This window comes from Leptonychotes weddellii, chromosome 1, assembly GCF_054177405.1.
Source record: "Leptonychotes weddellii isolate Sample4059 chromosome 1, ASM5417740v2, whole genome shotgun sequence".
NCBI classification, from domain to species: Eukaryota; Metazoa; Chordata; class Mammalia; order Carnivora; family Phocidae; genus Leptonychotes; species Leptonychotes weddellii.
Window position 1 is genome coordinate 114940162 of NC_138369.1, and position 27595 is coordinate 114967756.

The 27595-nt window shown below is 43.8% G+C and overlaps 1 protein-coding gene across 3 annotated transcripts in view; it reads left to right on the forward strand.

The window, feature by feature from the left end:
- The window catches only part of USP13 (ubiquitin specific peptidase 13), a 127791-nt gene that overhangs the window by 48980 nt on the left and 51216 nt on the right, over positions 1-27595 (forward strand). For all 3 annotated transcript variants that reach the window (XM_031041934.2, XM_006745805.3, XM_081829921.1), the window contains exons 7-13: positions 5299-5393; positions 6436-6623; positions 11724-11795; positions 12156-12249; positions 21338-21463; positions 22578-22731; positions 24909-25083. In XM_031041934.2, the coding sequence (XP_030897794.1) occupies positions 5299-5393; positions 6436-6623; positions 11724-11795; positions 12156-12249; positions 21338-21463; positions 22578-22731; positions 24909-25083 (904 nt within the window). The remainder of the gene's footprint in view (positions 1-5298; positions 5394-6435; positions 6624-11723; positions 11796-12155; positions 12250-21337; positions 21464-22577; positions 22732-24908; positions 25084-27595) is intronic.

The window sequence follows — 27595 nt, forward strand, 5'->3', positions numbered from 1 at the left end:
TTGGATGGAGGGTTACAGCACGTCGCTTACAGGTCTTCGCTATGTTGAATGACTGCTGTACAAGGCAACCATCATAAGGCTACAGAGGGAAGGGTTTGTAATATAGGAGTTCTAGTGGGTAAAACTGTAGGGGGAGAATCATTTGAATGTGTCTCCCTTTTTTTTTTTTTTTTAAGATTTATTTATTTAGAGACAGCGCGCATGCAAGTGTGAGCGTGTGGATGGCGGGGGTGGGGGGGGTGGGTTGCAGGCAGAGGGAGAAGGAGAGAGAATCCCAAGCAGACTCCATGCTGAGTATGGAGCCTGGCACAGGGCTTGATCCCACTACCCTGAGATTACAACCTGAGCGGAAACCAATAGTCAGATGCCTAACTGACTGTGCCATCCAGGCGCCCTGAATGTGCCTCCTTTCTATGTTGTTTTTTGTAGTGCTTTGATAAAACCAATTATTAGAAGTCCAGTTCCTAGAACAACCTAAGACTACAATTATTTGTATACATGGCTTTGTTCTAAAATTTCAGTTGTTTGAAGCCAGAGTTATGTCTTACTCATCTTTGGGTTCCATATAAAATCTTACACGTGGTAGGCGCAAATACGTTTGTTAAATAAACTGACTGGTATGTATTTAAATAATTAGATTCTATTTAAATGTATGCTAATAATAAAGGCAAGGGTTAATTCTGTTCTGATGTCTTTAATTTTCCAGAAGCCTTTTTTCTAGCATAAAACTTATTTTCAAACTATGATTTAGACTTTTTTCTAATTTTCATCTAAAGCTTTTTTCCTTTCAACTTGAGGAAGGAACATTTTATATTTGCCCCTTGATTATACAAGGAGCAGATATTCAGTGTAACATATTTAGAAAACAGAAAGATTTAGAGAAGTAAATAAAAATCACTAGTAATATCATTTGACAAATCACTTCTAACAATTTGGGTATCTCCTTTCAGTTTTGTTTTCTGTTTTAAGGCCTTGATCAATTCTTATACAACCCCCCCAGACTGCCCCTGCCCCACATTTTTACAGAAAAGGAATCACACTGTATAAAGTTCTATTGCTTGTTTTCCTTTGTTTAACATTAAATATATATATATATATTCCATGTCATTAAATACTCTTCAGTATCCCACGATAGTTCCATAAATCATTTCACTATACTCCTATTATTTGTTATAATTTTTTTGCTATTCTGATGAGCATCCTTTTATATATGGAAATCTTTGGATGTTTGTCTGATGATATATTTAGGATAAATTCTTATGAACAAAGGGTTGAACCTTTAAAATTTTCAGTTGCCGAATTTCTCTTTTAAACAGTTACAGTAATTTACATTCCCATTAGCAGTGTATGAGAATACCCATTTCAGCAAATCTTTGACAACTTTGGATATTCGCCATTTTTAAAAACCTTTGCTAATCTGGTATCTTGTTTTCATTTGCTTTACTAGTGAGGCTGAATATTTTTCATAGTATTTTTGGCCATTTGTAATTCTGTTTGTGAATTTCTTAGGTCGATTTTCTAGTAGGCATATGTGTAGGTGTTCCTTATTGGTTTTAAAAAAACTCTTCAGCTGCTAAGACTATTAATTCATTATCTGCCATAGTTAAGTGTTTTTTTTTTTGCTGTGTTTGTAGAGGAGGGAGAACTTTTCCTTATATAATTGAGAGTATTTGAATAAATATTCCTGTTTCGATCATAGAAGGCATAAAACAAACAGCAATGTAGATCCTATAGCTTGTGATGAGAGTTCTTGAATTCATTCACCTGAGATAATGTTCACTTTTTGAAGAAAGATCAGGATTTGATTTCTGCTTGTCTTGTGCAGAGTTGGTTTTAACACAAATGATTATTTTCAGTCTAATTATTATATTAGTTTATGGGATGCATCAATCTTATATTAGTTTCTTTTAGGCCTGTTTAATATTTTGCTAGCTGTAACTCGTTTATTTTAAAGCCAAATAAGTTAATGTAAACATGCCTAAAGTTTCCCTTAATGTCTGATGATGAGCCTTGTGGACATTGAGGCCTGGGAGTGCAGGGTGCCCTCTGTCTAGGGGCGGGTAGCCACCTCCTGGTGAAGGTAACACTCCCAATGGTCCCATTTCCGTATTTGCTAGGCTCACTGAGGCTAATTCAACGAGCAAGAGAGAAAGTGTTTATTTTTTAGTTTATGGTGAGAACCACAACTGCCTGTAAGTGGGATGTTTATGTTGGCTTGACCAGTACATTCCTTTCCTGTGGGAAGCTGACTTATATTTAGAGTATTGCTTAGTGAACATGGAATCCAAGCAGGTTGTGGACTCAACTATTTTATGGTAATGTGATCTGATCATCCCGGTTTCCTTCTCCCCAGTAAGGATATACCTGTTTGGTGAGAAACTCCTACTTACCTTGAGGTCGCAACTTAGAATCGGTTCTTCCAACAAGCCTGGACCGCCTAGGCGAGGCCATTGTGGTGGCATGGGTAATAAAAATGGCCCCATATCAAATTCCATTCTGGGTCTCCATGAGTACAGTGACAAACAAACCCAGAAACAGATCACCATACAAACAAACAAATAAGAGCTTTCCTCTGTGGGAGGAGACATTGATTTGGCAAAGTGAGGATGAGGTTCTGGGTGGGAAGGCAGTGAGGAGGGACAGAGACAGGAGAGGGTGTTTCATTCTTCTATCATGAAACTAGGTTACCTAAAAGAAGCCTCAGTGCCTTGGTGGTTGCAGAAGAAGCTTATGGAGATGCCCACAGCAGCTGTGAAATCCTGCCCCCACTGGCCCCTGTACCAGCTCAGTAGCATCTTAGGGTGCTCTTTCCTGAGTCCACTTCAAATTTTTTTTCTATGACTACATGTCATTTATAAATTCTTCATGCTTGCCAAATTCGAGGATCACAGTTCATTTTTAGATTTCTTGTATGTTACTCACTCAACTGTTTTTGTCATTGGAGTAAAAAAAATAACTGTCGTGTCTGACCAAATCATGTCACATGTTTGGAGCAGTTAATGACTGGAGGGAGGAAACATTAATTTCTCAATATGGCATGAGCTTAACAAATTAAAAATTGTAGAGTGCTTTGTGATTTTCACTTATTTCAAAATCCTAGGCCAATGTCAACTGTTCAGGTCTGGCAACTTTGTTATTTTCTAATAAAGCTCAAATAATTAGAGGCTTAGAGTCTTAAGTCTTCAAAATTATTTCACTAGTTAATAATAACCAAAGTTAAAGTGCCTAGGGAATGTCATTTTCACCTTCAGCCAGTATTTGAGTGGTATTTTTCTTGTCACTTGCCATAGATTTAAAAATATTATTTATGTGTTTGTTTCAAGTTATTAAAGATTTTTGTTCGTGTTTTTAGCATTTAAACTTTTGGGGAAGTTTTTCTTGATTGGGCTGGGGATTTTGTCTTGTGTTTTTGCTTTTGAGAGCACTGAATTATACTAAAGAAAGAATATAAATGAAGGCTGCCTATCTACAAGTTAAAATGGGCCCCTAGAGGAAGAGGGATAGGAGAGAAAGCTATACAACATCTAACCCATTAATAATGGGAAGACTGACTTCCTTTGGTGGCAGTGAGTCTCCACATATCTGGGTTTCGGTCAGATCACCATAGTGTGTGTGTGTGTGTGTGTGTGTGTATTTTATTCCTCCTGGTGATGTTCCAAAGAAGAGGAAAATCCTTGGACAATCTCTTTTACTGTCCTAAAGAATGCTATCCTTTTTATTCTTTTTAAAAATTTACTTACTTTATTTTTAAAAAAATTTTTAAAAAGATTTTATTTATTTAGTTGGGAGAGAGAGAGTGAGAGAGAGAGAGAGAGAGCAGGAGCAGGGGGAGGGGCAGAGGGAGAGGGAGAGGGAGAAGCAGACTCCCCGCTGAGCAGGGAGCCTGATGTGGGGCTCGATCCCAGGACCCTGAGATCATGACCCGGGCCAAAGGCAGACACTTAACTGACTGAGCCACCCAGGCACCCTTATTTACTTATTTTAGAGAGAGAGAGAACATGAGTGGGAGGGGCAGAGGAAGAGAGAATCTCAAGCAGACTCCACACCCAGCGTGGAGCCCAACATGGGGCCCAAACCCACCACCCAAGATCATGACCTGAGCCAAAACCAAGAGTAGGACGCTCAACTGACTGAGCCACCCACGAACCCCTACTATCTTGATATCTATTTTCCTTGTAATAGATTTTGTTTTTCCAATTTAAGAGTGAAGACATTGTGGTTTTTGACTCTCCCTTCCTATTAAGGGCCTAGGATGGTGCTTCACCAAGTCTCTGAGTCTCCTGAGAGATATAAAGAGATAGTCTGGTGTAGAGGAAAAAGGACTGGGTGAGGGGTCAGGATGCATGGGTTCTGGGCTCCCTGTGGGGTTTGAGGCAAATGATTTAACCTTATGAGCCTCTTTTCCTCATCTGCAAAATGGGCCTGAAGATATCTGTCCCCTCTCCCACACTGCACTGCTGTGTGAGGACACACAAGGTAGTGGTTTTGATAGCTTTTGGGGGGATTTGCCCAGAAGGCCAAGATACCAATCCCTCAGGCCCTGGGACCGGTGGGCTGGGCCTGGGGGTGGCTAGAACCTCCTGAGTTACCTGGCTGGGCCATGAGCATCCTCATTTGCTGTGAGTGCTACGGGGTGGTGGACTGAACATTCTTCACTAAGTCCCTCCCCAGCTCTGTGGGGTGTGGACACTAATGTTAGAAAGAAGGGATGAAGGGGCAGGTGAGAGGTGGACATTGGTGAGCTGGTAGGTCTGAGACTGTAGAGGATGCTACAGCAGAAGTTAGCTTTGTCTTGGACCTAACACCTTACTCCAGCCACTCAGCTGCTCCCGAGGGCCTGTGTGTCCCCTCTGTTCCCTCGTAGGTCCCCCTGCCATGGCAGGTGTTGCCTCTCTGTCCTCCCTCACCCCTCCCTCCGCCTGCACAGTTGTTATGCCAGCACGGTTTTGGTTAGAAGATCAGTTGCTAGGCATTTACACTCATCTAATTTCAACTATTTTAACTTTAGACACTGCTTTTTAAATTTTTTTTCGTCTCAGAAAACCTTTTTAAAAATTAACCTCCTGAAATGTCAAAAATTGCTATATGGGTATAATTACAAAATAGACCTATTAATTATGTTTGTTGTTGCTCATCTGTCTTTTCTCCAGTTGAGTGTGTAACTCACAGGAGGTTTCTATTGGCTTTATTCACCCATGTATCCCAAGCCTGGCGCATAGTGGGAGCTCAATGGACATATGTTGAATCCTGAATGACTTGATTAAAGATCTCATTCCTTGTTTTCTCTTCACCCTGTAGATGTTTATTCCTTTCAAGAAGAGGAACCTGTTTTGGATCCTCATTTGGCCAAGCACTTAGCGCATTTTGGAATTGATATGCTTCATATGCATGGGGTAAGAAGGTCCACTTTGTCTGTATTCCTACCTTGCAGGGAGGGAACCCTTTGGTTTCTTTAATATGTAATTGCTGTAACAGGAATCTTACTTTGCATTTACTTCTTGAATTTAATTAATTAACATTTTCTTTTGGTTACCAGCTTACATTTTTTTTTAATGTTATAATAAAAATGGTACCTCATCAAGTACCATTTGTTTTAGTTGGAATTTACTTGTAAAATTTCTGTATCCTTTGGTGGAGAGTTGCATGAATCACTCCTTGTTCACTGAAGCGAGAAAGTATGGGAAGATGACCTTTAAAATTATCTGTGACCGACATCACTTTAATTAATTTCAGGAAGGGAAGCAGAGCTCGGGGGTGGAAAGAATAAGCCAACATATTGTTGTTGATGGGAAGAGCTTTGCTTCATTTAATATTGTGTTTTCAAGCTGATATCATGACTATGTAACGTCCGTGCCTGTGAGGAGCTGCTTCAGTGTGCGCGCTCCGCTTGGACCCTTCCCTCCCAGCCTGTCTCCCTCTCCTCGGGCTCTCCTCCCCTCCGTCTCCTTGTCCTCACTCACGTCACCCTTCAAGGCACTTCCAAGGCCCATGATTTTCCTTCACTTTCCTCTCCAGCGGCCTTGCCTTTCTGTTTGCTGGGTTGCACTGGAAAATACAGTTTTTACTGTATTTTACAGTATACTCTACTAACTTCTTTCTTTCCGTTCCTATTTGTCTTTCTTCCTCCTATCTCCTTTCCCCTTCATCTCTCTTTCATAGTTAAATCTTTTAAGTGTGTGTATTTACTGTGGAAAGACATACATAACATAAAATTTACCATTTTACTATTTTTAAGTGTGTGGTTTTGTGGCATTAAATACATTGACATTTTTGTGCAGCATCGCCACATCAGTCCCTTTAATTAGGTGATTTTTCTGCTTATCTTCGGGAACAAAGGGGCAGAAACATTCATTGCTGTTAGAAATAATTCTTGGGACATGGGCTTTGGGTGATAATTACAACTAAAGTTGGTTTCCTTCGATGACTTTGCCCCAGACAGAGAACGGGCTTCGGGACAATGACATCAAGCCTCGGGTCAGCGAGTGGGAAGTGATCCAGGAGACGGGGACGAAGCTGAAGCCCATGTATGGCCCCGGGTACACGGGTCTCAAGAATCTGGGCAACAGCTGCTACCTGAGTTCCGTCATGCAGGCCATCTTCAGCATCCCAGAGTTCCAGAGAGCGTAAGTGTCCCCCCGCGGAGCTGGGTGCACAGCGCTGCCCTTTGTCCGCCCCCGGATGTGCAGGGGAAGCTGGTCTTCATCAGCTGCAGGACATGCCACTGCATCCGTGTGGTGTGACTTCTTGCACTGAAGCTGGGTGAGAACACTTGTCAAGTGTTACGGGAATCAGGTGAGATGAGGAGAGCTTTGTAACTGCGAAACTTACCGGGGCTTGTCGTATTAATAATGGCTTCTGTTTTTAGACCTTCAATCCCCCTCTATGCCAACAAAATATTAATCATCCATCTTCACAGAACGCCTGCCATATTCCTTCTGTAGATACGCTAGGAGAGATTCAGTGATTGGTTTGGTCAGTGTTGCCCTCCTGGTGAGTGGAGTCTCTTAGAGGATTTAAGCTTTGTGTTATTCGCTACTCAAAATGTGGTTCACGGACTGGTGCTGGTCCTTGGACTGCTGGGTATGGATGTGTGATAACTATGGAAACGGAGAGGGAGCATGTGGAAATTTTTGTAGCAAGTCGACATTGTCATGCTTTATAAATGGCATTTCATTTTTCGAATTACTTTTATTATGTATCTTAAAGGAGTCATCTGTATGAGTTGAAATAAACAGAAAAGCTGGCCCTTCGCCACAGATAATCGGGAGGCACTGATGGAGGATGTTTCCTAAGTGTGTGTGTATGAGGCTGCCTCCTTCCTCCCATATGGAGGGCAGAGCGGCTATGTCTGTGGCCCTTCTCTTCTCTGGGCTGGGCTTAGAGGGGGGCTGCACAGACCGGGACCGAGGCTGGTGCACTTGTGGGCAGCCACAGCCTAAAGTTCAGAAAATTATCTCTAGTGTATTCCAGAGCGGGTTGGTTTCCACCACGGTTCAAGTACGGAAGAGGACACGCACTGACCCACTGATGAAGGGGCAGACAGCATGCTAGGAATAGCCCAGGGCAATTTTTTAGCCCTGTGGAGTTGAAATGCTAATGGCTTTCATGGTAGCTAATCAAAAGTATATCAGATACCCTTTTCTTTTCTCTCTTGGTATTTGAAGACTTACTTTTCTTGCCATTTTCTGGCTTTGGAAATTTATGGCCAGTTTGCATGTCTAGTTTTCATTTTCTCATCCAGCCAATGAAGAGTGGGTTCTGCTCTGCTCAGCAGGGTGCTGGGTGGGGAGGGGGGTTCAGTGGTGAACAAAAGGACATGGTGCCTGGCTCCACTTGAGGAAACAGACAGTGAATAAATGATCAGAAGAACAACTGCATGGTAATAAACATGGTAAGTTCCATGAAGGAAAAGGGGAAGAGATGGTCAGGGAGGATCTCTTTGAAGAGAGGGCACACAAAGGGACACACACCTTGACTGATATGCAGGAGGACTGGGGACAGAGGGTTTGGACAGAGAAAGAGCAAGTTTGAAGCTCTGAGATGGGAGCACTTTTTCAAAGGTATGCCTCACACATCATATTTTTTTTTAAGATTTTATTTATTTGGGGGAGAGGGAGCACAAGCGGGGGGAGCAGCAGAGGGAGAGGGAGAAGCAGGCTCCCCACTGAGCAGGGAGCCCAACATGGGGCTCGATCCCAGGACCCTGGGATCATGACCTGAGCTGAAGGCACACGTTTAACCAACTGAGCTACTTAGATGCCTGACACATTGTATTATTTCTATAAATTTTTGCCCATGTCTCATACTTGTATTACTATTTGATTGGGGAACAGTGTAACTTCATCTTACGTTTCTCATGGTCCCTTATTTAAAAAAAAATATTGAAGGAAAGGCCTTGCGGTAGATGTTGTATAATTATTATTTCTTTTAAACTAGAATGGAGGGAACTTGTGTTCTTTGGTTACAAAACCCAACAACTGTTTTGGTGACTTACAGTCTATAGGTTTTGAAAATGCTCTCTATCCTCCAAAGTTTGATGAACAGTCATATTTCTGAATTTTTTTCTCTAGTGAAAAAAGGTACCTCATGTCTGTGTTTTGGAATTAAGATTCACATATCTCCCCTTAGTGTTGTTTCAAGAGTCTCAGAATTGTATATTACTGAATATTTAATATTCTATTTTCTAAACATTTACTGTGTATATTACTACATGAGCAACCTACTCATAATACTTGTCCTCAGTGTGTTCGTTCTTTTACCAAACATCACTTGGTTGAAATACTTGCTCTTCAAACTCCTTTCTCCCCAGCAGGACTAACTCTCAGTGGAGTTGGGTCCAGGAGCAATGTCTCCATTTTGTAAGTAGAAAGAGTGACTCATGGAGAGATTAAATGGCTTACGCACAACCAGAGTGTAATTCGGAAATGTCAGCCTGACTCTGTGATACCCTGCCTGCTACTAGAACCCGGTTTACATTTCAGAATAATTCTGATGCTGATCAAATCGAAATAAATGGTGTATAAATTGAATGAGAGCTAAGATGGATTGTCAGATAGCAAAACTACTTTTTTGAGAACCACTAGACTGCAAACTGAAGTTACAATACGTATTTTAAAAAAGTATCTAGCATTACTTCTGCGTTTTAATTTAACTTTGTTGTAATGAAGGATATTCCTCATCATTTAGAAAAGTAATAGTAATTACTAGCAAAATGGACTTTTCTGACATCAAAGATTTACCACCTTTAATTTTTCATTTTTCTTTTTTTTTTTTTTAAAGATTTTATTTATTTATTTGAGACAGAGAGAATGAGAGAGACAGAGAGCACATGAGAGGGGGGAGGGTCAGAGGGAGAAGCAGGCTCCCTGCCGAGCAGGGAGCCCGATGCGGGACTCGATCCTGGGACTCCAGGATCATGACCTGAGCCGAAGGCAGTCGCCTAACCAACTGAGCCACCCAGGCGCCCTAATTTTTCATTTTTCTCCACCAATCTTGCCTGAAAGCATAAGCCTCACTAATGTTCATCTTCCCAGTGAGGTTTTCTTATCTGGTCAGCTTTTGAAATACGATAAAGACTGGCTTGTAAGAGAGCTAATGAGTTCATCATGTTGTATATTAACAATTCCTCTGTGCAGTCTCTGGCTGCGCATAGTTTGGTTACAAAGTTTGGTTGATCTCTTATTTGGCTCTTGGTCCACTGAAAATTTCTAGATGACATATCCAAAAGCCATTTGAAAGGGGCTGTCCCAGAGAAGTGGGCTCTGTTAATTTTGACAGAAGTACATAATCTGGGGTACAAATTCTGAGTTTGTAGATAGCAGGTGCCTGCAGGCATCCGGAAGTAGAGGTCATTGCTAACTACCAGTGTGTTGTGGTTCTCTGCTCGGGCTTTGTTGCAGTAATGCCTTTTATGTTGGTTTATAGGTAGTCAGTTATGGAAGTTGGTTATATGATTACATTATATGAATGTATTCATTCAACAAATGTTTTTTTAGTGCCTTTTACACATCAGATGCTATTCTAGTGCTGGAAATGCAGTAATTTAGAAAATGTATCTGCCTTCATGGAGATTATACTCCAGTATATAATCTCTAGAGAGATAATCAACAAGGAGATAAATTATAAAATTGCAAATACTGTTGCATGCCAAGAAGAAAGTCAGCCAGGATCAGGTGATGGGGAATTAGGAGAGGTGGGGAGGTGCCTTTTAAACAGATCTGAGATGGAGCAAAGGTCTGTGGAGAGAACATTCTGGGAAAGAGACAGCAGATGGCATGACCTTGAAGCAGGTGTGAGCTTGGTATGTCCTGGCAAAGAAGGGCACGTGGCTGGGGTGCTGTGGGCTAGGGAGAGGGATGGGAATGAGGTCAGAGAAGTGGGCAGAGCAGGGTGCATGAAGTGCCAGGGAAAGGGATCTGCTTCTGGATTCTTCTCTCTAGAGCTTTCACGCTCAGAGAGTCAAAGCCTGAAGATGGAAAGATGAACAGCACAAAGCAGAGGGTATGAAATAGGAAATGAACTTAAGAAGTGAAAGGAATGATTGTACATTGAGGTTAGAGATGGGTGGTGGAAGTTGGCACTGCTCTGTCAAGGTAAACTGGTCAGAAGGAGGGGCTGGGGCCTGCTCAAAGGAGCACAGACTGGGCAGAGTGGTTCAGAGCAGGGGTTTGGAGCCAGGCTCCCTGGGTGCACTCTGGGCTTCATCACTCCTTCCTTGGGTAACTTTGGAAGCATCCTGATTTCTCATCTCTCTAATGGGTAGCCATAACCATCCCTTCCTCATATGGTTGTAATGAAGACCCAACCAGAGTATACAGAGAGCCCTCAAGCAGTGGTAGTCGTCACTGCTGTTACCATCAGTATTCATTTTGATATGATTGGCATAATTCCTAGTCTTACCGTTTGTTTTTTTATTTTTTATTTGATGGAGAGAGAGAGAGAACGAACACAAGCAGGGGGAGTGGCAGGCAGAGGGAGAGGGAGAAGCAGGCTCCCTGCTGGGCAGAGAGCCCAATGTGGGGCTCGATCCCAGGACCCTGGGATCATGACTTGAACCGAAGGCAAATGCTTAACCAACTGTCACCCGGGCGCCCCTTACCATTCGTTTTTGAGATGGTAATTGAGATGGCATAAACTGGTGGTTCTTTTTTTTTTTTTTTTTAAAGATTTTATTTATTTATTTGACAGAGAGAGACACAGCGAGAGAGGGAACACAAGCAGGGGGAGTGGGAGAGGGAGAAGCAGGCTTCCCGCGGAGCAGGGAGCCCGATGCGGGGCTCGATCCCAGGACCCTGGGATCATGACCTGAGCCGAAGGCAGATGCTTAACGACTGAGCCACCCAGGTGCCCCATAAACTGGTGGTTCTTGATTCTGGTTACATGTTATAATCACTTGGGGGACTTTGAAAAGATTGCAAATCCCAGGCCTCAGTCTCAGGCAATGACATCAGAACATCTGGGGGTAGCTCTGGCTTTGGTGTTTTTCGGAGAAACTCTGTAAGTGATTCTAACCTGCACCCAGGGTGGAGACCCACTGATAGAAACACAAACATTTTAGGGAGGCCCATGAATATGGCTGCAGAGGTAGGATCTCAGGAAAACTTTTCTTTAGGTGGATGATTTAACTTTGATAGAAAGGCAAGAAGGTCTTCGCTAGGATGGCAGCTTATTTTGTTTCTGTTCTTTCAGTTCCTATGTTTTTATTCTCCCTTCTCATTTTCTAGGTATGTAGGAAATCTTCCAAGAATATTTGACTACTCTCCTTTAGATCCAACACAGGACTTCAACACACAGATGTAAGTGCTGATTGAAAAGTATCTAAAAGTTTTTTAGAGAAGTATCCAGTAAGTGTTCATAATGGTTATTGCTGGGTTGCAGAATTAAAGGCAATTCTCTCTTTTTTAAAATTTTCTGTATTAACAGTGTTCTAAAATGAACACATGTTACTTTTGTTAAGAAGAAAGATAATAATAGTTATTTATAAAGTACTGAGGATGGTCTGAAATGGCATCAGTTATCAAGAAAAATCAAATAAATAAGTTATTTTTGAGTAATCAAGATAAAATGTTCCACCTAAAAGCATTCATAGGTAATGTTAATGTCTCTATGGGGAAACAACAATGACCTTTTTGTTTTTCTTTCTCCCTCCTGTCCAGGACTAAGCTAGGACATGGCCTTCTCTCAGGCCAGTATTCAAAACCTCCAGTGAAATCTGAACTCATTGAACAGGTGATGAAGGAGGAACACAAGGTATGGGTCCCAGTATTTGCCATGTTGATAGGCAGGTAGGAGGGCCTTTACCAGCTAGAATGTGGATTTCCTATGATTTGGCACATGGTAGCTATAAATTTAGCAAGCTGTCAGAATAGCTATTTTGTTTTGGAGTCTAGGGTGTCTGTGTGCTCTTAAAAATTGTGGTAAGAAATAGCTAGGGTTGGTGTTTCTAGTGGCAGTTGTTTTATGGATTATATGTGAATGTCATCATTAATGGTTTTCAGAACACTGTTCTTCATAAAATAGAGCTGAGATGGAAAGAATAAGCCTTATACAAATATAAACATTTTCTCCTTGGTAACATAATCTTGGCCCTTATAATATCTTTCTTCTCCTAAGCCTCAACTTTGTTTGCTAGGATTTTTCAAGAAGCTGGTTGTTAAAGAACAACATACACATTCCTATTCTACCCCCTTCTCCACCCCGCTCCCACCTACAGAACTGAGGATTCTGAGTTTCTGGAGAGGTCTGGGCAATCCTCATTTTTGGTAAGCTGCTAGGGGGTTTGTCGACACACTCAGGTATGAGAAACTCAGTTGGCCGTTCAGCCACTGTTTACTGATAGAATAACTGAAAGATGCACTGCATCTCCTGACAGCCCCACTTGCATTTCCATGTGCCTGCAGAGTGGGCTACCAACCCCTTCCCGGGTGGCTCTGTTGCGCAGCTCCTGAGGGCACTGCTCGCAACCTGGTCTTTTTTGAGTGGTGCCCTTGAAATTCTGCAGTGCACAGCTTACACAGCTGCATTTGGCAGCCTGGCTCATAACACTGCCTATGGCCTGAATGGAGTGCATGCCCCTTTCCCCCACCACCTGCTCTGACCTCAAGTGCTCTGACTTGACTTAGTGGACAGAGCTGTCTCTCAAGTGTTGGCCTCTGTGCTCCCACCTCAAGTCAGCCATCCTTAACTAGGTCAATAGTAGGAGTGGGAAGTGAGTAAACTCTTGTTCATAATGAAGCCAGCTAGTTGGGGAAATAAAGCAACGGAAAGAAGGGAGAGTATGAAGGGAGCATTTAGAGGCAGTGTTTGGAGGTGTGGAGTAGGAAGGGGCTGAAGAGGGTAGAGAGGGAAGTAGACACTCCAAATGGCCAGGCTGGGAGATCAGAGTGGTATGGGGGCCGGAAGATGCATTGCCATCTAGCATGGCAAGATACCGAGTTCCTTATCCATCCAAGACTGGAAGGCCCTCATCTGGGATGCAGTTGAAGGGATGGTTTGGATGTGGGTGGGGTATGGGGGGCACCCAGGCTTCTTCTACCTCTGAGCTCCTGTGAAGCTTTGAAGAGGTGTTGTTGAAAACAGCTTGGACCAACATTTTCTTTTCATCACATTAGGCCTGGGTTTTCATCCATGCTATGCCACTTCTTGGGCCACTTTTGGGTCAGAACCCACCTTCCTTGGTGGAGGAGAAGGAGACTGGATTGGGTCTCAGGGACTCTGGGCTTCCTTTCCAGGCTCTGTAAGGAGCTGTGAGACTGTGGGCAAGTCACATAAACTTCCAATCCCAGCAGTCAAATGGCAGAATTTGTCCAGGTGGTGGTTGTGAATGTTGCAAGTGTGAAGGTTCTCTCTCCCATGTAAATAAAATCTGGGTATATTATGTGCTTGTGGTTGTGTTTTTGGAATCTCCTCATTTGAGAAAATATGGAATGAAAAGTCATCAATTTGGTGATGTTTGTAAGTAAAGTTTGGTTTTGTTAATATTAAAATGTCCTTTTACATTAGAATAAAAATAGTTCTTTTTTTTAAAGATTTTATTTATTTGACAGAGAGAGAGTGAGTACAAGCAGGGGGAGGGGCAGGCAGAGGGAGAAGCAGGCTCCCCGCTGAGCAGGGGGCCCGATGTGGGGCTCGATCCCAGGACCCTGGGATCACAACCTGAGCCAAAGGCAGCCTCCCAACCAACTGAGCCACCTAGGTGCCCCAAAAATAGTTCTTTTAAGAGCAAGGCACATTATTTATTCATTCTATGAACAATGACTACTTGGGGCCCTTGCTCCCTCCTCACCATTGGGCTTAGTGACTATTGTGCAGTAGCTTTGTGATCTCTAGGGGCCTGGAGCCTACATGTGGGAACTCCTGCTTTGTGTGGCCCAACATGGGTGATCTGGCAGCATTTGGGCCATATTTGGCCTGTAGGTGTTTTGCTTGGCCCACACATAAATATCTAAATTTCCAGCTTCTCTCTCTCTTTTTTTTCTTTGAGAGAGAGAGAGTGAGTGCAAGTCAGGGGAGAGGGACAAAGGGAGAGGGAGAGAGAGAATCGTAAGCAGGCTCCATGCCCAGCATGGAGCCTGATGTGACGCTCGATCTCATGGCTCTGAGATCATGACCTGAGCCGAAACCAAGAGTTGGATGCTTAACTGACTGAGCCGACCAGGCACCCCAGAACTTCCAGCTTCTCTTAAACAGTCAGACCCTGTGGCAGTTCCAGGCCCATGATAGCAGATGGCTGGAGCTGCGTAGCGGCCCTCCCTTCAAATAGGACACACAGTCCCCGGCTGGCTCCAGTCCCTTTGTGGTTCATGACTTGGCAGGTATGCTATTGTATTTGGGTGTGTGACCTTTGATTTAGATGATCTGTAAAATCCTTTCCTGCTCTGTGGTGCCATGATCTAGTAGTCTTTGAGAAAGAATCCTGAATGTGACCAGTAGTACGGTGTGCATCTTGGGAGTGGTGGGGAAGACCTTTCTAGGTGGGTGGGATATGACTGAGTCTTTGGCTCAGGCATCAATAGGGTCCCTTTAATGTTCAAAATGAGCTTGAATTGACCATATGATTTTCTTTGTGGCTCTGGAGGAGTCAGTTTTAATCTGTTACGTGAACAGACAAGTAATTCATAGTAAAATCTCCATTCCCCTTGATAGTGGAGGGAATTACTTTCTGAGGCGTCAGGATTTTCACTGGCAATTGGTTTCAGAGAAACCAATTTGTGAGACTCTTCTCTCAGGGGTCAGGGGCCCTTTGGTCAGGTGGCCTTGTCCTGGGCCTATGGCGTTTGTGATTGGTAATGTGCCTGAAATGCCCTAAGAGAAGAAAGAAGGTGTGCTAAACCAGAGAAGGGGATGGATCACAAGAGGAATGTGGGGTGGAAAGGAGAGAGAGCAAGAAAGAAGAGTCAGAGCCATGTGGTGGGAGTGCCTTTTTATTGGGCCCCCACCAGCAGCGGTACTAATAACTAAGATTGCTTATGAAAGGCCAAATTCTTTCTGTATGCTCACTAATGCACAAAAAACCTTGCCTGAAGTTCCACAGCCAGCGAGTGGCAGGACTGGGATTCACACCAGGCAGGCTGGCCTCTGAGTCTGCCTTTGACCTCTACACGATCCTGCTTCCCTGATAGTTGTTCCAGCATTTGCTTCAGGTGTCCAGTGCCTCAGAGTGTGGATGGTGCAGGCGGATGACAAAAGGGGGTCTTTAAAGTTTGCACAATTACCAGGTGGTCCCGGCAACTTATTTCCCAATGCCTCTGTCTTGCATTTCTAGGCTACATGCTTCCTGGTGTTAAACTGGTCTTCCACAGACCAAGGTGAAATCTAGTTTTTATATATGCATGCTTAATGCACATTTTCATCTGTAAAAAGATTTGTGGTATTTGTTTTGGGCACTGCCGTTTCTACATAAATGTGTTGAATTGATTTTTAAAATTAAATTGCATCTGTGGTAGATAAGACCTCTCACTATAAAGGGGCACTTTTCTTTCTTCAAAAAATATATTCCTGTCTTATGCAATCTGAGACCATGCTTTCACACTTTTTAATGCTGAATACCCTGTAATTTATTTCTCCTTCCAAAGATAACATGTTTGAAACAATTCCATATTTCAAACAAACTGTATTTCTTAAGTGACAATTCATTTGATTTCCCTGCTGAAAAATCCTTGACGCATAATTGCTGGTCTGTTTTTGATCAACATGAGATAACCAGTGTTTGACTTTGAGGTGATGTAATTTTACCCCCAAACATGAGAACTTTATTTTCACTAATCTCCATTTTCCTAGGTGTGGCAAATGTAACGTTTCTAACTCACTTTTTGAAATAAGAAAAATAACTTGGGGAATGCACTCTGTTCCTTTGGCTTTGGAGATTTGGGGTTTGGATCTAGTTAGGAACTGGGTTAGATCCAAGGTTTATGGTTTAAGGTTAAAAGTTGATATGAACCGATGCCATACATCTGTGTATTAGGGGCAGGCTGGGATGTGTCTACCTTTCTTTTTATTCCTGGAGTTTTACAATGTAAATATCTGTGCAGGTATCGCTCTTTAATGTGATACAAAGCCCCACTTTTGCTGTGTGTTTATTAATTAAAGCATTAGGCTCAGAGGAATGTCAGCGAGGAGTGTCTGGCCACCTTCTTAGTGCAGAGTTAAACAGAAAGTCCTTGTAAGCATTTGGGAAAGATTCTGAACACCGTAGCCCTCTTGCTAATTTTAGCTGATCTGTTTTGCAATTGCTGATGGAGAAAGTAAGTACAGTATCCTATAAATATGACAGGTTCCTTAGGTGGTTGCTATTTTGGAGACGCCGGGGGCTCCCTCCTAATAAAGTTAGTTGTCGGGACTAGCCATGGTTTCAGGTGTAGAGGGGTCGGCTCATGGGTGAGAGTGTGTGCTTCCTGAAGGCAGGTCTGACTTGGTCCAGTCTGGTCACTCCCTCTCCTTGTGTGCGGCAACAGACCCATAGGGGACTTTGGGATGATATCACTGATGCATTGCCAACTAGGAAATATGGTTTCTTTGACTTAGTTCTTTGGTTCTTATTTTGACTTTTGTTTTAAGTATTAACTGCCTTATTCAGAGCCTGGTCATTAAATTTTTTTTTCATTTGCAAATACACATACAAGTAGCATTGTATAGCTTTAGCAATTGCCATTCTGCGGGTTTGGTTTCAGTAATCCCCCCTAGGCTCAACTTTTCCTTCCCCTTCTCTTCCTCTGTCCTCCCCTTCCTGTCCCTCCCCTTCCCTGCAGCGTGTTAACACAAAATCCAAGCATCCTTCTTGTCACCTGTAAATGTTAGCACACATCTGTGACTAGAATACCTTCTTTTTTTTCCCCACATAAAAATCATGTTAAAAGTTGTTTCAAGTGTTAGAAGCACACAAACAAAATTAATAACCATTCCTCAGCATCATCCAATACCCAGTCCATGTCCAGATTTTCCCCTGCAGTGTCAAAGATGACTTTTATAAGTCCCCCTCCTTTTCTTTCTGCGAGCTATTGATTTGTGGAAGGAGCTGAATCATTTGTCCCAGGATTGTTTTAAAGATTTTTGCCTTGTTCAGCTTGTGTTTCTGATAAGCTGGAAGCTAGATCTGGAAGACTTTCTACTATACCAGATACGAAAGGAACGTACTATTAGTTGAGTATGGGAATTAGGGGGACTTCCTCTGCAATCAGGTAGAATAGGCGTGGGACATGGGTGCAGGCAGCCAGCCCAGCTGATGATCAAGGCATTAACTGTGGAGTAGTCTAGTTTGAACTAAAAAGCTCGAACCCAGCTGTGAAGTTCAGGAGCTGGTCTGCAGTGTGACGTGGGGAGGGAGAGATAGCATCTCTCTGGTTAGGAAGCCTTTTCAAATAGCTTCCCAATGATTAGCAGTTCTCAAGCTATAGCTTGAGGATTGAACAAAGGATTGAACAAAGGATTAAGGAATTGAACAAAGGATTAAGGAAGGTCAGTCAAGAGAAAACAAGGAAACAAAATGGGTAGAGAAAGAAAAGAGGTGTGGCTAGTGAAGGAGGCTGGGCACAGTCCAGGTGCAGGGCTGAGGTTCTGGGGATTTCACCACAGTCCCTGTTGAGACTGCTCCCAGTTACACGACCACATGGTGGCAAAAATCAGCAGCCAGCTTTTCTGAGTTTCCTGACTTGTTAAACTTCCCAAGGCAGCTGCTTTGATGGGGACTGGCAGCCACATCAAGTCGAAGCCCGGCTTGCAGGAAGAAATGCCATCAGCAGCAGAGAACGAGTGCGTGCTTATGTAAAGGCCTAAAGAGAGAGGCACAAGGTGAAAAGATGGGATTCCACGTGGTGCCCCTCTGCACTGCCAAGGGTGGAGGAATAGTTGCTGGACTGACCTGTAATGTTGGCTCCAGAGGCACGTGGGTTTGAAGAGGGCTTACTCAGAGTCCAAGACATACCGTCTCCCTTTCTCAGCAACTGGTAAGAGGGACTCAGGGTCATCAGAGATGAGAACTAGTGTGTGAAAGCGGTATTAAAACATGGGATAAAAAGAGAGAGACAGACAGACAGACACACAGAGACAGACAGAGAGACGGAGGGACAGAAAGTGACTGACTTTTGTAGCTGTGTGATGCTGGGCCAGTCTCTTAATGCTGCTTTGCCTCAGTTTCCTCATCTGTCAAATGGAGAGAATCATCATCATCAATCATCATCATCAGGGTAAGTGAGTTAAGCAAGATACATGTATTACAAGGTACTCAGAACTGTGCCTCGCACCTAGTAAGTATTCACCCACGTTCCTAGAGTAATGTCTGACCTGGATGAATAAATGTTAGCCGTTATGCAAAGGCATTGTTTTTGCATGCTGTGTTGGCTGATGCAATGCAGATAGGCATCAGCAGTGTGAGTGAAGGAGTTACAGTTGTTACATCATTTTCAGGAGGTGTACATACAGGTAAAATTAATTGTCAGGTATATAGTGGTCTTTACCTAGCATTGACAGCACATCTGAAGCCAGGCGTGTGTGCAGACTGGGCCATTTATGTATAGTTTCCATGTCCTCGGATGCCCACATGCTGCCACTTTGGGGCGTTGTCCTCTAAGAGCTGCTGGCACTGTTCCAGGTCCTGGGCGGCATCCCTCAGCATTTGCCATAGATACGTGTGTTGTCTCTCATTTCCCCATGGTCTCTCAGCTCTCCAAAGGCAGAATCCCCAGTGGTCTGCGTGAAGTAGGTGGTTAGTAAATACTGGATGACAAGGTCAGCTGTATATTCAGCAAGACAGGACAATTCACCCGAGTTTTATTAGAAACATTGCTTGGAACATACGTGCTGGGGAGCTGCAGGGAGGTGCATAACGCAGTTTTCCCATCCCCTGTTGCATCTGACTGCGTAATTGTGCACACCTCCCGTGGTCTCTGGACCCTAGCTATAAAATGAGGATAACGGCAGTACCTTCTCTGCAGGGTTATTGTTGAGTATGAAATGCAGTGACAGGTAACACTGTTATTAGATGCGTGAACTTGGAGGGGACTCAGGAATCAGCTTTATCATGAGCCCATTTCTGTCCTCAGTGGCGATGTGGACTCATCCCACTCTGCTTCTTCAGAGCATTGCAGACAGATTGCTTAGGTTTCCAGTGATTTCCTGGAGATTACCAGCATTAAAAAAGTCCAGTTCACATCAAAGGCAGCTTAAAGCTTCTCTCCCCTACCAAGCTTGGGGGTCTTGGAAACCAGCAGTGGGCAAGGGTTGGCATCAGCATCCTCTGGCCCCACCAGAGTCAAGCAAGGACCACGGGATGGAGACATTAGACAAGAGGCAGAGCCTTCCGCTGAGCTAGGGCGTTTGGCTCCCTCCTGGCTGCCATGGCTAGCTTTTTGTAGGGCCACATTAGTGGCTCTTTAGAGATGTCCCTCTTCCCTGCTTGTCCGCTTAGGGACCTCCCTGGGACCTCTCCTGATGCTCTGTCCAGCTGACCTCTGTAGCCCCCACCTCGGCTCCTGCCTCAAGTCTCCTCCGCCAGCCGACCTTCCATCGTCTTACGCAGTGTCCTTTCTGAAGGAGCCTGACAACCTTCTGAGCTATCCTTCCGGTCCCTGGGGAAGTTCATATATCCTTGTCCTCCAGAGTTGTCCCTGCCACCCGCTCTTCCCGCTCTGTCATCGTCATCCTGGCATCTGCTGCCAGCCTCCTCCAGCGTCTCCAGGCGAGGGGCAAGCTCCTGGGAACAATCGTGCTCTGATCCAGAGACAGCCCAGGGCAGACGCGTGAGCCTGAGCACCTCTGCAGTGGTTACTGGGGATGTGTGGTGTCATTTCCTGTTCTTGCAAGGACAGGCATACCTCGGAGAGAACCACCACAGCAAAGGGACTGTTGCAGTCAAGTGAGCCAAATGAATTTTTTGGTTTCCCAGTGCATATAAAAGCGATGTTTATGTGATACTGTGGTCTATTAAGTGTGCAATAGCAATGTGCATACCTTAATTAAAAGCACCTTATTGCTGAAAAAGGCTGACCATCATCTGAGCTTTCAGTGAGTTGTAATTACTGACCACAGATCACCCTAACAAATACAATAATAATGAAGAAGTTCGAAATATTTTGAGAATGACCAAAATTTGACACACAGACACAAAATGAGCAAATGATATTGGAAAAATGGCACCGATAGACTTGCTTGATGCAGGGCTGTCACAAACCTTCAATTTGTAAAAAATACCATATGGTCAAATCACAATAAAGCGAAACACAATCAAACGAGGTATGTCTGCATCCCTGTCTCTATTAGAGCTTCTCTCCTGCTCTCTCATGGGGAAGGAAGGGAGGTGTGGAGAGCGCTCCTCTCCGTTAACTTCCTTCCGAGGACCCACTCATGCCGCCTCTCTAGCCTGCTCTGAAGTGGGCTCTCACAGCAAACCCTGTGAAGATGGACCTCATAATGCCTTTTCTTAGAAAGTGAGGGTGTTTATCATGTCTCGTTAGTGTGATGCCGGCTTCACAGGAAACATCCAGTGAATGCTGGCTCTTCTCATTGTTTAGCTTCTGTGGGCTTCAGTTGTCTCATCTGAAAATTGGGGCTTATGGTAATCCCTACTCTGCTGGCCGCTTAGTGCCATGAATGCGTAGGAAAGTGTGGTAAATTTGTTTTATTTTGGGGGCGCCTGGGTGGCTCAGTCGGTTGAACGTCTGCCTTCGGCTCAGGTCATGATCCCAGGTCCTGGGATCGAGCCCCGCATTGGGCTCCCTACTCAGCGGGAAGCCTGCTTCTCCCTCTCCCACTCCCCCTGCTTGTGTTCCCTCTCTCGCTGTCTCTCTCTGTCAAATAAATAAATGAATCTTTAAAAAAATTTTTTTGTTTTATTTTTATATTTCAGCCTCAACAGAATGGGATCTCTCCACGCATGTTTAAGGCCTTTGTCAGCAAGAGCCACCCAGAATTCTCCTCTAATAGACAGCAGGATGCCCAGGAGTTTTTCTTGCACCTGGTGAATCTAGTAGAGGTGAGTGAGTCAGTCTTCGGAAATGCTCGAAAGGTGGTAAGAAGGGTGCACAGTGCCCGGGGATGGTCCCCTCTGGCAGCCCCCTCTGGCTGGGCCGGGATGCCCACCCCCAGCCCTTTCCTGAATCTGTCACAGTCCCAGCTGGTGCTGCATCGGCGTGAGGCTTTCTCTGCTCAGCCCGTGTGGCGTGATCGCTGCTCATGCCCTGTTTTCTAGCACTTCTGGATCTCCCTGTTCTCCTTTTAATTTGTAATTAAAGGAATGTTTGTCCATTATTTCATTCAAAGTTCTTTTTGGTCTCCATGACAAACCTCCTTAAGAGTCCAGTGTGGTATTTGGTGTCCTTGTGCCACCACTCAGAGATGGTCACACTTTGCTCCCAGCAGAGCTGAATCACATTCTGTGCTGTGGTTTTTAAAAGCTCCCGAGAATTCGTGATTAAAGGCTCTCTTCTCCCTCTTAAAAAACAACTCCTTTTTTTCTGATTACAAAAATGTTCTCTGTGGAAGATATAAAAAGGCACAAAGGAGAAAATCAAAATAGCCAGTGGCAACAGCCCCTACAAATAAGGAGTGCTACCATTTCGGTGTCTGACCCACCAGACACTTTCCCGGTGCATTTATTGATTCTCTCCATGCTGTTTTATAAGCATTGCTTTCCACTTAACGTGTTCTGAACGTTTTGCCACATCATTACATATTTGAATGTAGCGTGATTTCTTTTTTGTGTATAATTTACACCAATGCATTTCCACGACCCCATCATATGTGCCTTAATTTTTGCAGGGCAGTCCTTTACTCTCCCCCCTTCTCTTTAGTCTGGCTCCCTCACCCCCTTTCTTCTGATTCCCACTAGGTCAGTTCCTCTTTCACAACTGTTAGTGGCTGCATGATGTTCATTCACATGATGAACTGTAGTTTATTTAACCCGTCCCCCGTTTTTGGATATACGCCTGCGTTTTGTTATTAAAGTACTCTGGTGAACTGTCGTGCTCAGAGGGAATGCTTCGTAGCACCAGATCCTTATGCCAGATTTATGTATTCTCTTTTGTGCCAATTTTTATTCACGGCTTAATATTCATACGTTTACTAACCTGATCTAATCTAACCTTCAGAGGAACCGCATTGGCTCAGAAAACCCAAGTGATGTTTTTCGGTTTTTGGTGGAAGAACGTATTCAGTGCTGTCAGACGCGCAAAGTCCGCTACACGGAGAGGGTGGATTACCTGATGCAGTTGCCTGTGGCCATGGAGGCAGCAACCAACAAGGGTAACGGTCCCAAAGTGGGAACTTGGCGATGTGCTTCCTCATACATGCAAACAAACCCTCGGATCGGAGATAACGCGGTTTAGTCACTGCTGAGTCACGTCAGGAGGAGACCCAGCCCAGACAGTGTCTGGTTCGCATGTCTCTTTTCCTCTTTTCCCCAGTCCCATGTGCCTTTCTTGTGAGAAGAGTCCGATGCGTCGCGGGTTTTTGTTGGAGGGATTTTGGGTAGAACTTATTTTAGTGCCCATAAATTTGACCAATTGGTTGGCTTGAAGTCAGCTTACTTTGGGGGAACATTGTTTGTAATTATAGATGTGGAAGATTCTTTAACTAAGTTAGCACTCATGAGTTGTGCCATAAATTCTGGGGAAAATGATCAGCATTTTTCGGGGTGAGACGTTCTAGCAGCGATCTCTTTTTTTTTTTTTTTAAGATTTTATTTATTTATTTGACAGAGAGAGACACAGTGAGAGAGGGAACACAAGCAAGGGGGAGTGGGAGAGGGAGAAGCAGGCCTCCCGCGGAGCAGAGAGCCCAATATGGGACTCGATCCCAGGACCCTGGGACCATGACCCGAGCCAAAGGCAGTTGCTCAACAACTGAGCCACCCAGGCGCCCTAGCAGCAATCTCTTGAAATAATCTGACTTTGGCATCTGAGTATTGAAGACGCCCCCTGTGGGAGGTGCAGCAGGGAAGGGCTCTTGTAGGAGCGAGGCCCATTAGAAGGGTCTTTGGACTTTAGAAGCAGGAAGGAGGTGGAGGAACTGCTGGGGTCTCAGGGGAAGCTTCCTTCAGTCAGTCTGTGTGGTTCTTCCCGGGCAGAATAGATGAATGGTATTTCTTAGAATTAACATTTAGAAGCAGAAAAAGGCAAAATGTCTGCTATATTGCTTATGTCCCGTGAACTGGTCATTTCCGTAAATGTCAGTAACTCGCTTTTGTGGCCTTTTCCCCTCTTTTTTTGAGGGGGTCAGTTTGTTGTGCTAATTGAAAAGCGATGATTATGATGATTTTAAGATGAAACGATTTCCTTTTTCTGTAAGCTTGTGCAGCTTTTGGCCAGTTTCTAAATTCTTACCCATAAAGTAGAAATGAGGGTAGCGGTCTGTGGTTTGTTTCCTTTTTAGAATTAGGCTTAATTGTTTTCTCTTGCCAGCCTCGGGGATGTTCCACTCAGTTCTGTGATCCTCTCTAACTCACTGTTTATAATTTATGAGTGGTAACTATTCTTTTTCAGAAAGATTTATAATTTAGTCCCTGGAAATTGATTGCTGGGACACCTAATACTGGCATCCTAGATATAGGTACATCATAAACTGATTGTGGACTGGACAATGAATTTTAAACCCATATTCAGATGTGCTTAAGAAAACACATGGGTGCATAAGGGTGTCTAAAAACTGATAAATCAGGAGTGTTTTTTTTTTGGTAAACAAAAGGAATTCCCAGAAAGACCTCATCAAAACTATATAAAATTTTGACTTATAGGCAGTTTTCAAGAGCAGATCTGCTGACTCCTGGGAAGTTGGTGGTGTGCTGTCTTCCTTTTCCCTTGGTATTGAATCGTTTGAGCAGGAATTGTGTAGAAAGCCTTCTAGGTTGGTAGCTCTGCTGTCTGACCTTGTGCGTAACCTCAACCTGAAGTTTTCTGGGCAGTGTTGGTTAGAATCATGGGCTGAGTGCAGTGGAGGACTGTGGTCCCTATAGTCCATCTCGCTCCTTGGTCCGCACCCTCCATGAACTCTAATCAGAATGGAGAGATGACCCTTGGGTCTCCTTTGGTGTGAAATTCTGTGGTGTGAAGACTTCGTGATTGGAAGGTGGCATTTGGGTAATCCCAGCCTTGACTCTGGACAAAGGGAAGACCAGGTTCCCGCCTCACTTCCAGCACATGTGAGATCAGGACCTCCGATCTGGGCTGGAGTTCACAGATCCCTCCTGTCAGTCTCAAAGGCGAATAGGCAAAAAATTATGAATGGCTCATGCAGCCTGTCGGCGCCACCCTAAAGTCTGCTCGACAATAGCCTTTCAGCAGGCTTTTCTGGATCCGTGAAGGGCAACAAGTGAGCAATACTGCCCCGGCCCAGACACTTTCAGGAAGATTGGCGCAAGGGGATGTTTTCCGCTTCAAGAAGATGGAGTGAGTACAAGGTCATTCGTTTGCTCTTTTACTCAGATGAACTGATTGCCTATGAGTTAACGAGGAGGGAGGCAGAAGCAAACAGAAGACCCCTTCCCGAGTTGGTTCGCGCCAAGATACCATTTAGTGCCTGCCTTCAGGCTTTTTCTGAACCGGAAAACGTAGATGATTTCTGGAGCAGCGCCCTACAAGCAAAGTCTGCGGGTGTGAAGTAAGTGCGCATGTGTGTGCGCTTGTGTGTTTGTGCTTGTGTGGTGGTAGTGGTGTGAGGAGGGGCCCCTGAGGGGTACGGACTGGGTAGGGGAGAGGTGGCGGAGTGTTGTACGAGTCTGTGCATGCTTGTTCATGTGTAGTGAGATGGGGTTATGATCCGTGCAACCCTAATGGTCATAGAGCTCACTTGTGTGAGGCCTGTCCAAGAAACCAGGCTTATAGTCTGTGTTGTGTGTTAGGGAGGGAATGTCTTCTCTTTTCTTTTTTTTAAAGGAAGGTTGTGGTTTATCCTTTATTAGGAATTTTTTTTTTTTTTTGCCAAGAACCCCCCCAAAGCCCCCCACCCCCACCACCACATGGCAAGAATGATATTAAGAGATTACAGAAATACTTATGACAGTCTTCAATATTTAAGCTCCACTATGATAGATTTTAATTCCATAATTAAAGATTTGGCTTAGCACATGGTGACCAGGGCTCTCAGGGCATCTCAAAGAGGACATAGTGGGCATTGTTCAGATGAGCTGCTCAGGATGTAGAAGATGCTCTGTTTCCACATCGTACACCTCATTGTCAGGTACATAAAACATTTTTCTCCACTTGATTAATTGATTTTATACAGTCAAGTCCTTGCCAACGCACAGCATACAATTGGAAAAAGAGTACTCATAGAGGCATAAAATGAAGGGAGGTCTGAAAGTTTGGCTCTGGGAATTTTACTCCTTTTAGGTATTCTTTGGCCGTCTGTCCTCCTAGCGAAAGTTGAGCTCTGGTTCATGCAAAGGGGTGTGAAGGCTGAAGAGCTACTGCTAGGTGTTTTTTATCACCTCAAGTAGCAGTCTGACTTAAATCACTTGTTCTCTGCAATAGACATCGCTCAAGATTCCCCTTTGTTTCAGGTGATTGACTTCATATGTTAAAAATGGGAAAACACAAAGAATTTATTTCAGAAGTTTAAAAAAGGCCGTATTTTCTTAAAATAATTTTTAAAAGTGTTGCTCATATCCAAACGAGATTATTAGTCCATTTAGTTATCAGTTATCCATTGTGGAGTAAGTTTTCATCCTCGGATTGCTCGGTTATGGGATCTGTGTGAGTATGTGTGTGTGTGTGTGTGTCCTTGCGGAGAAACGTCGGTGAGTTGGCGTGTTCAGTGTGTGAGATTCACTGCACTGCAACCTGGAGCCATCATTGGGCAGTTAGACATCTACACAGTATCCTAGCAGCGGACCCAATTTCTTTCATTGTTTTCCCCCCAGATTTATTGAGATATCATCGACAGTATTGAGATATTGACATATATTGATACATATTGAGATAAAATAATATTGTGTAAGTTTAAGGTGTACAATATGATGATTTTTTTTTTTTACTTTAATTATTTACAATAGGTGGGAGGTTTCTCAAACATGGATCCCTTTCTCTTTGCGCTTTAATTCTGATTCTGTGTGGGACATAGAAGTGATCAGGGGACTTGGCCAACTAGAAAGTCCCCAGCATCAGGTGTAAGCTGTAGTGTTCTTCATTTCCCTGTTTGCTTAGCCACCTTTTTCTGCTCTTCAGAAAAGTAGCCTCGTGTCTTAGAAGTGTAAGTTCTGACATACTCTCTGGGCCTGCAGGAAGGAGCCTTCTCATCACTTGGAAAAGGCCCATTGTTAAAATGGAGTTGGGAGGCATTAGCTTTCTAGAGACAGAGGCTCTCACCCCAGGGCAGGTGGTCAGGAGATCTGGATTCATCTCCTGTGTCCACTTCCCAGCTTATGTTCTATCCTAGGGCAAAGTCACCACCCAATGTCCTTCTTCCATCTGTAATGGAGGAATGATGCTTGCTTACCTGGTTTTCTCCTCCAATGCTACGAAATATTTAATTGTAGGCAGTGCTAATGTAACTGTCTAGGGGAGGGGTTTCTGCTTTCTCTAATCCTTAACAGTAGATATTAAATGTATTTTCCTTTTCCTCTGTCTTTTATATGTATACATGTTCTCATGGGTTTTATGTATATGAAAAAAATTCATACTGGATGTATCCGGTTGTTAATAATTGAAAACTGGTCTTTGTGGAAAAGGAGGAAACATGTTCTAGGTTAGTAAAGCAACTACATTTTTTGTCCATTTATCATTCCAGGTCATGTGTTAAGCACTTACTGTCAATTATCATTTAATCCTCTTGGTATTACTCTGGGGTAGGTGCTATTATTCTCCCCGTTTTATGGATGAGGAAATAAAAAGAGAAGTAATTGGCCAATAAGTGGCAGGCCTGGAATTCATTCAGATTGATTGAGTTCCAAGTTTAAACTCTTTTTTTTAAAGACTTTATTTATTTGATAGAGAGAGACACAGCAAGAGAGGGAACACAAGCAGGGGGAGTGGGAGAGGGAGAAGCAGGCTTCCCGCTGAGCCAGGAGCCAGATGCGGGGCTCGATCCCAGGACTCTGGGATCATGACCTGAGCCGAAGGCAGACGCTTAACGACTGAGCCACCCAGGCACCCCCCAAGTTTAAACTCTTAAT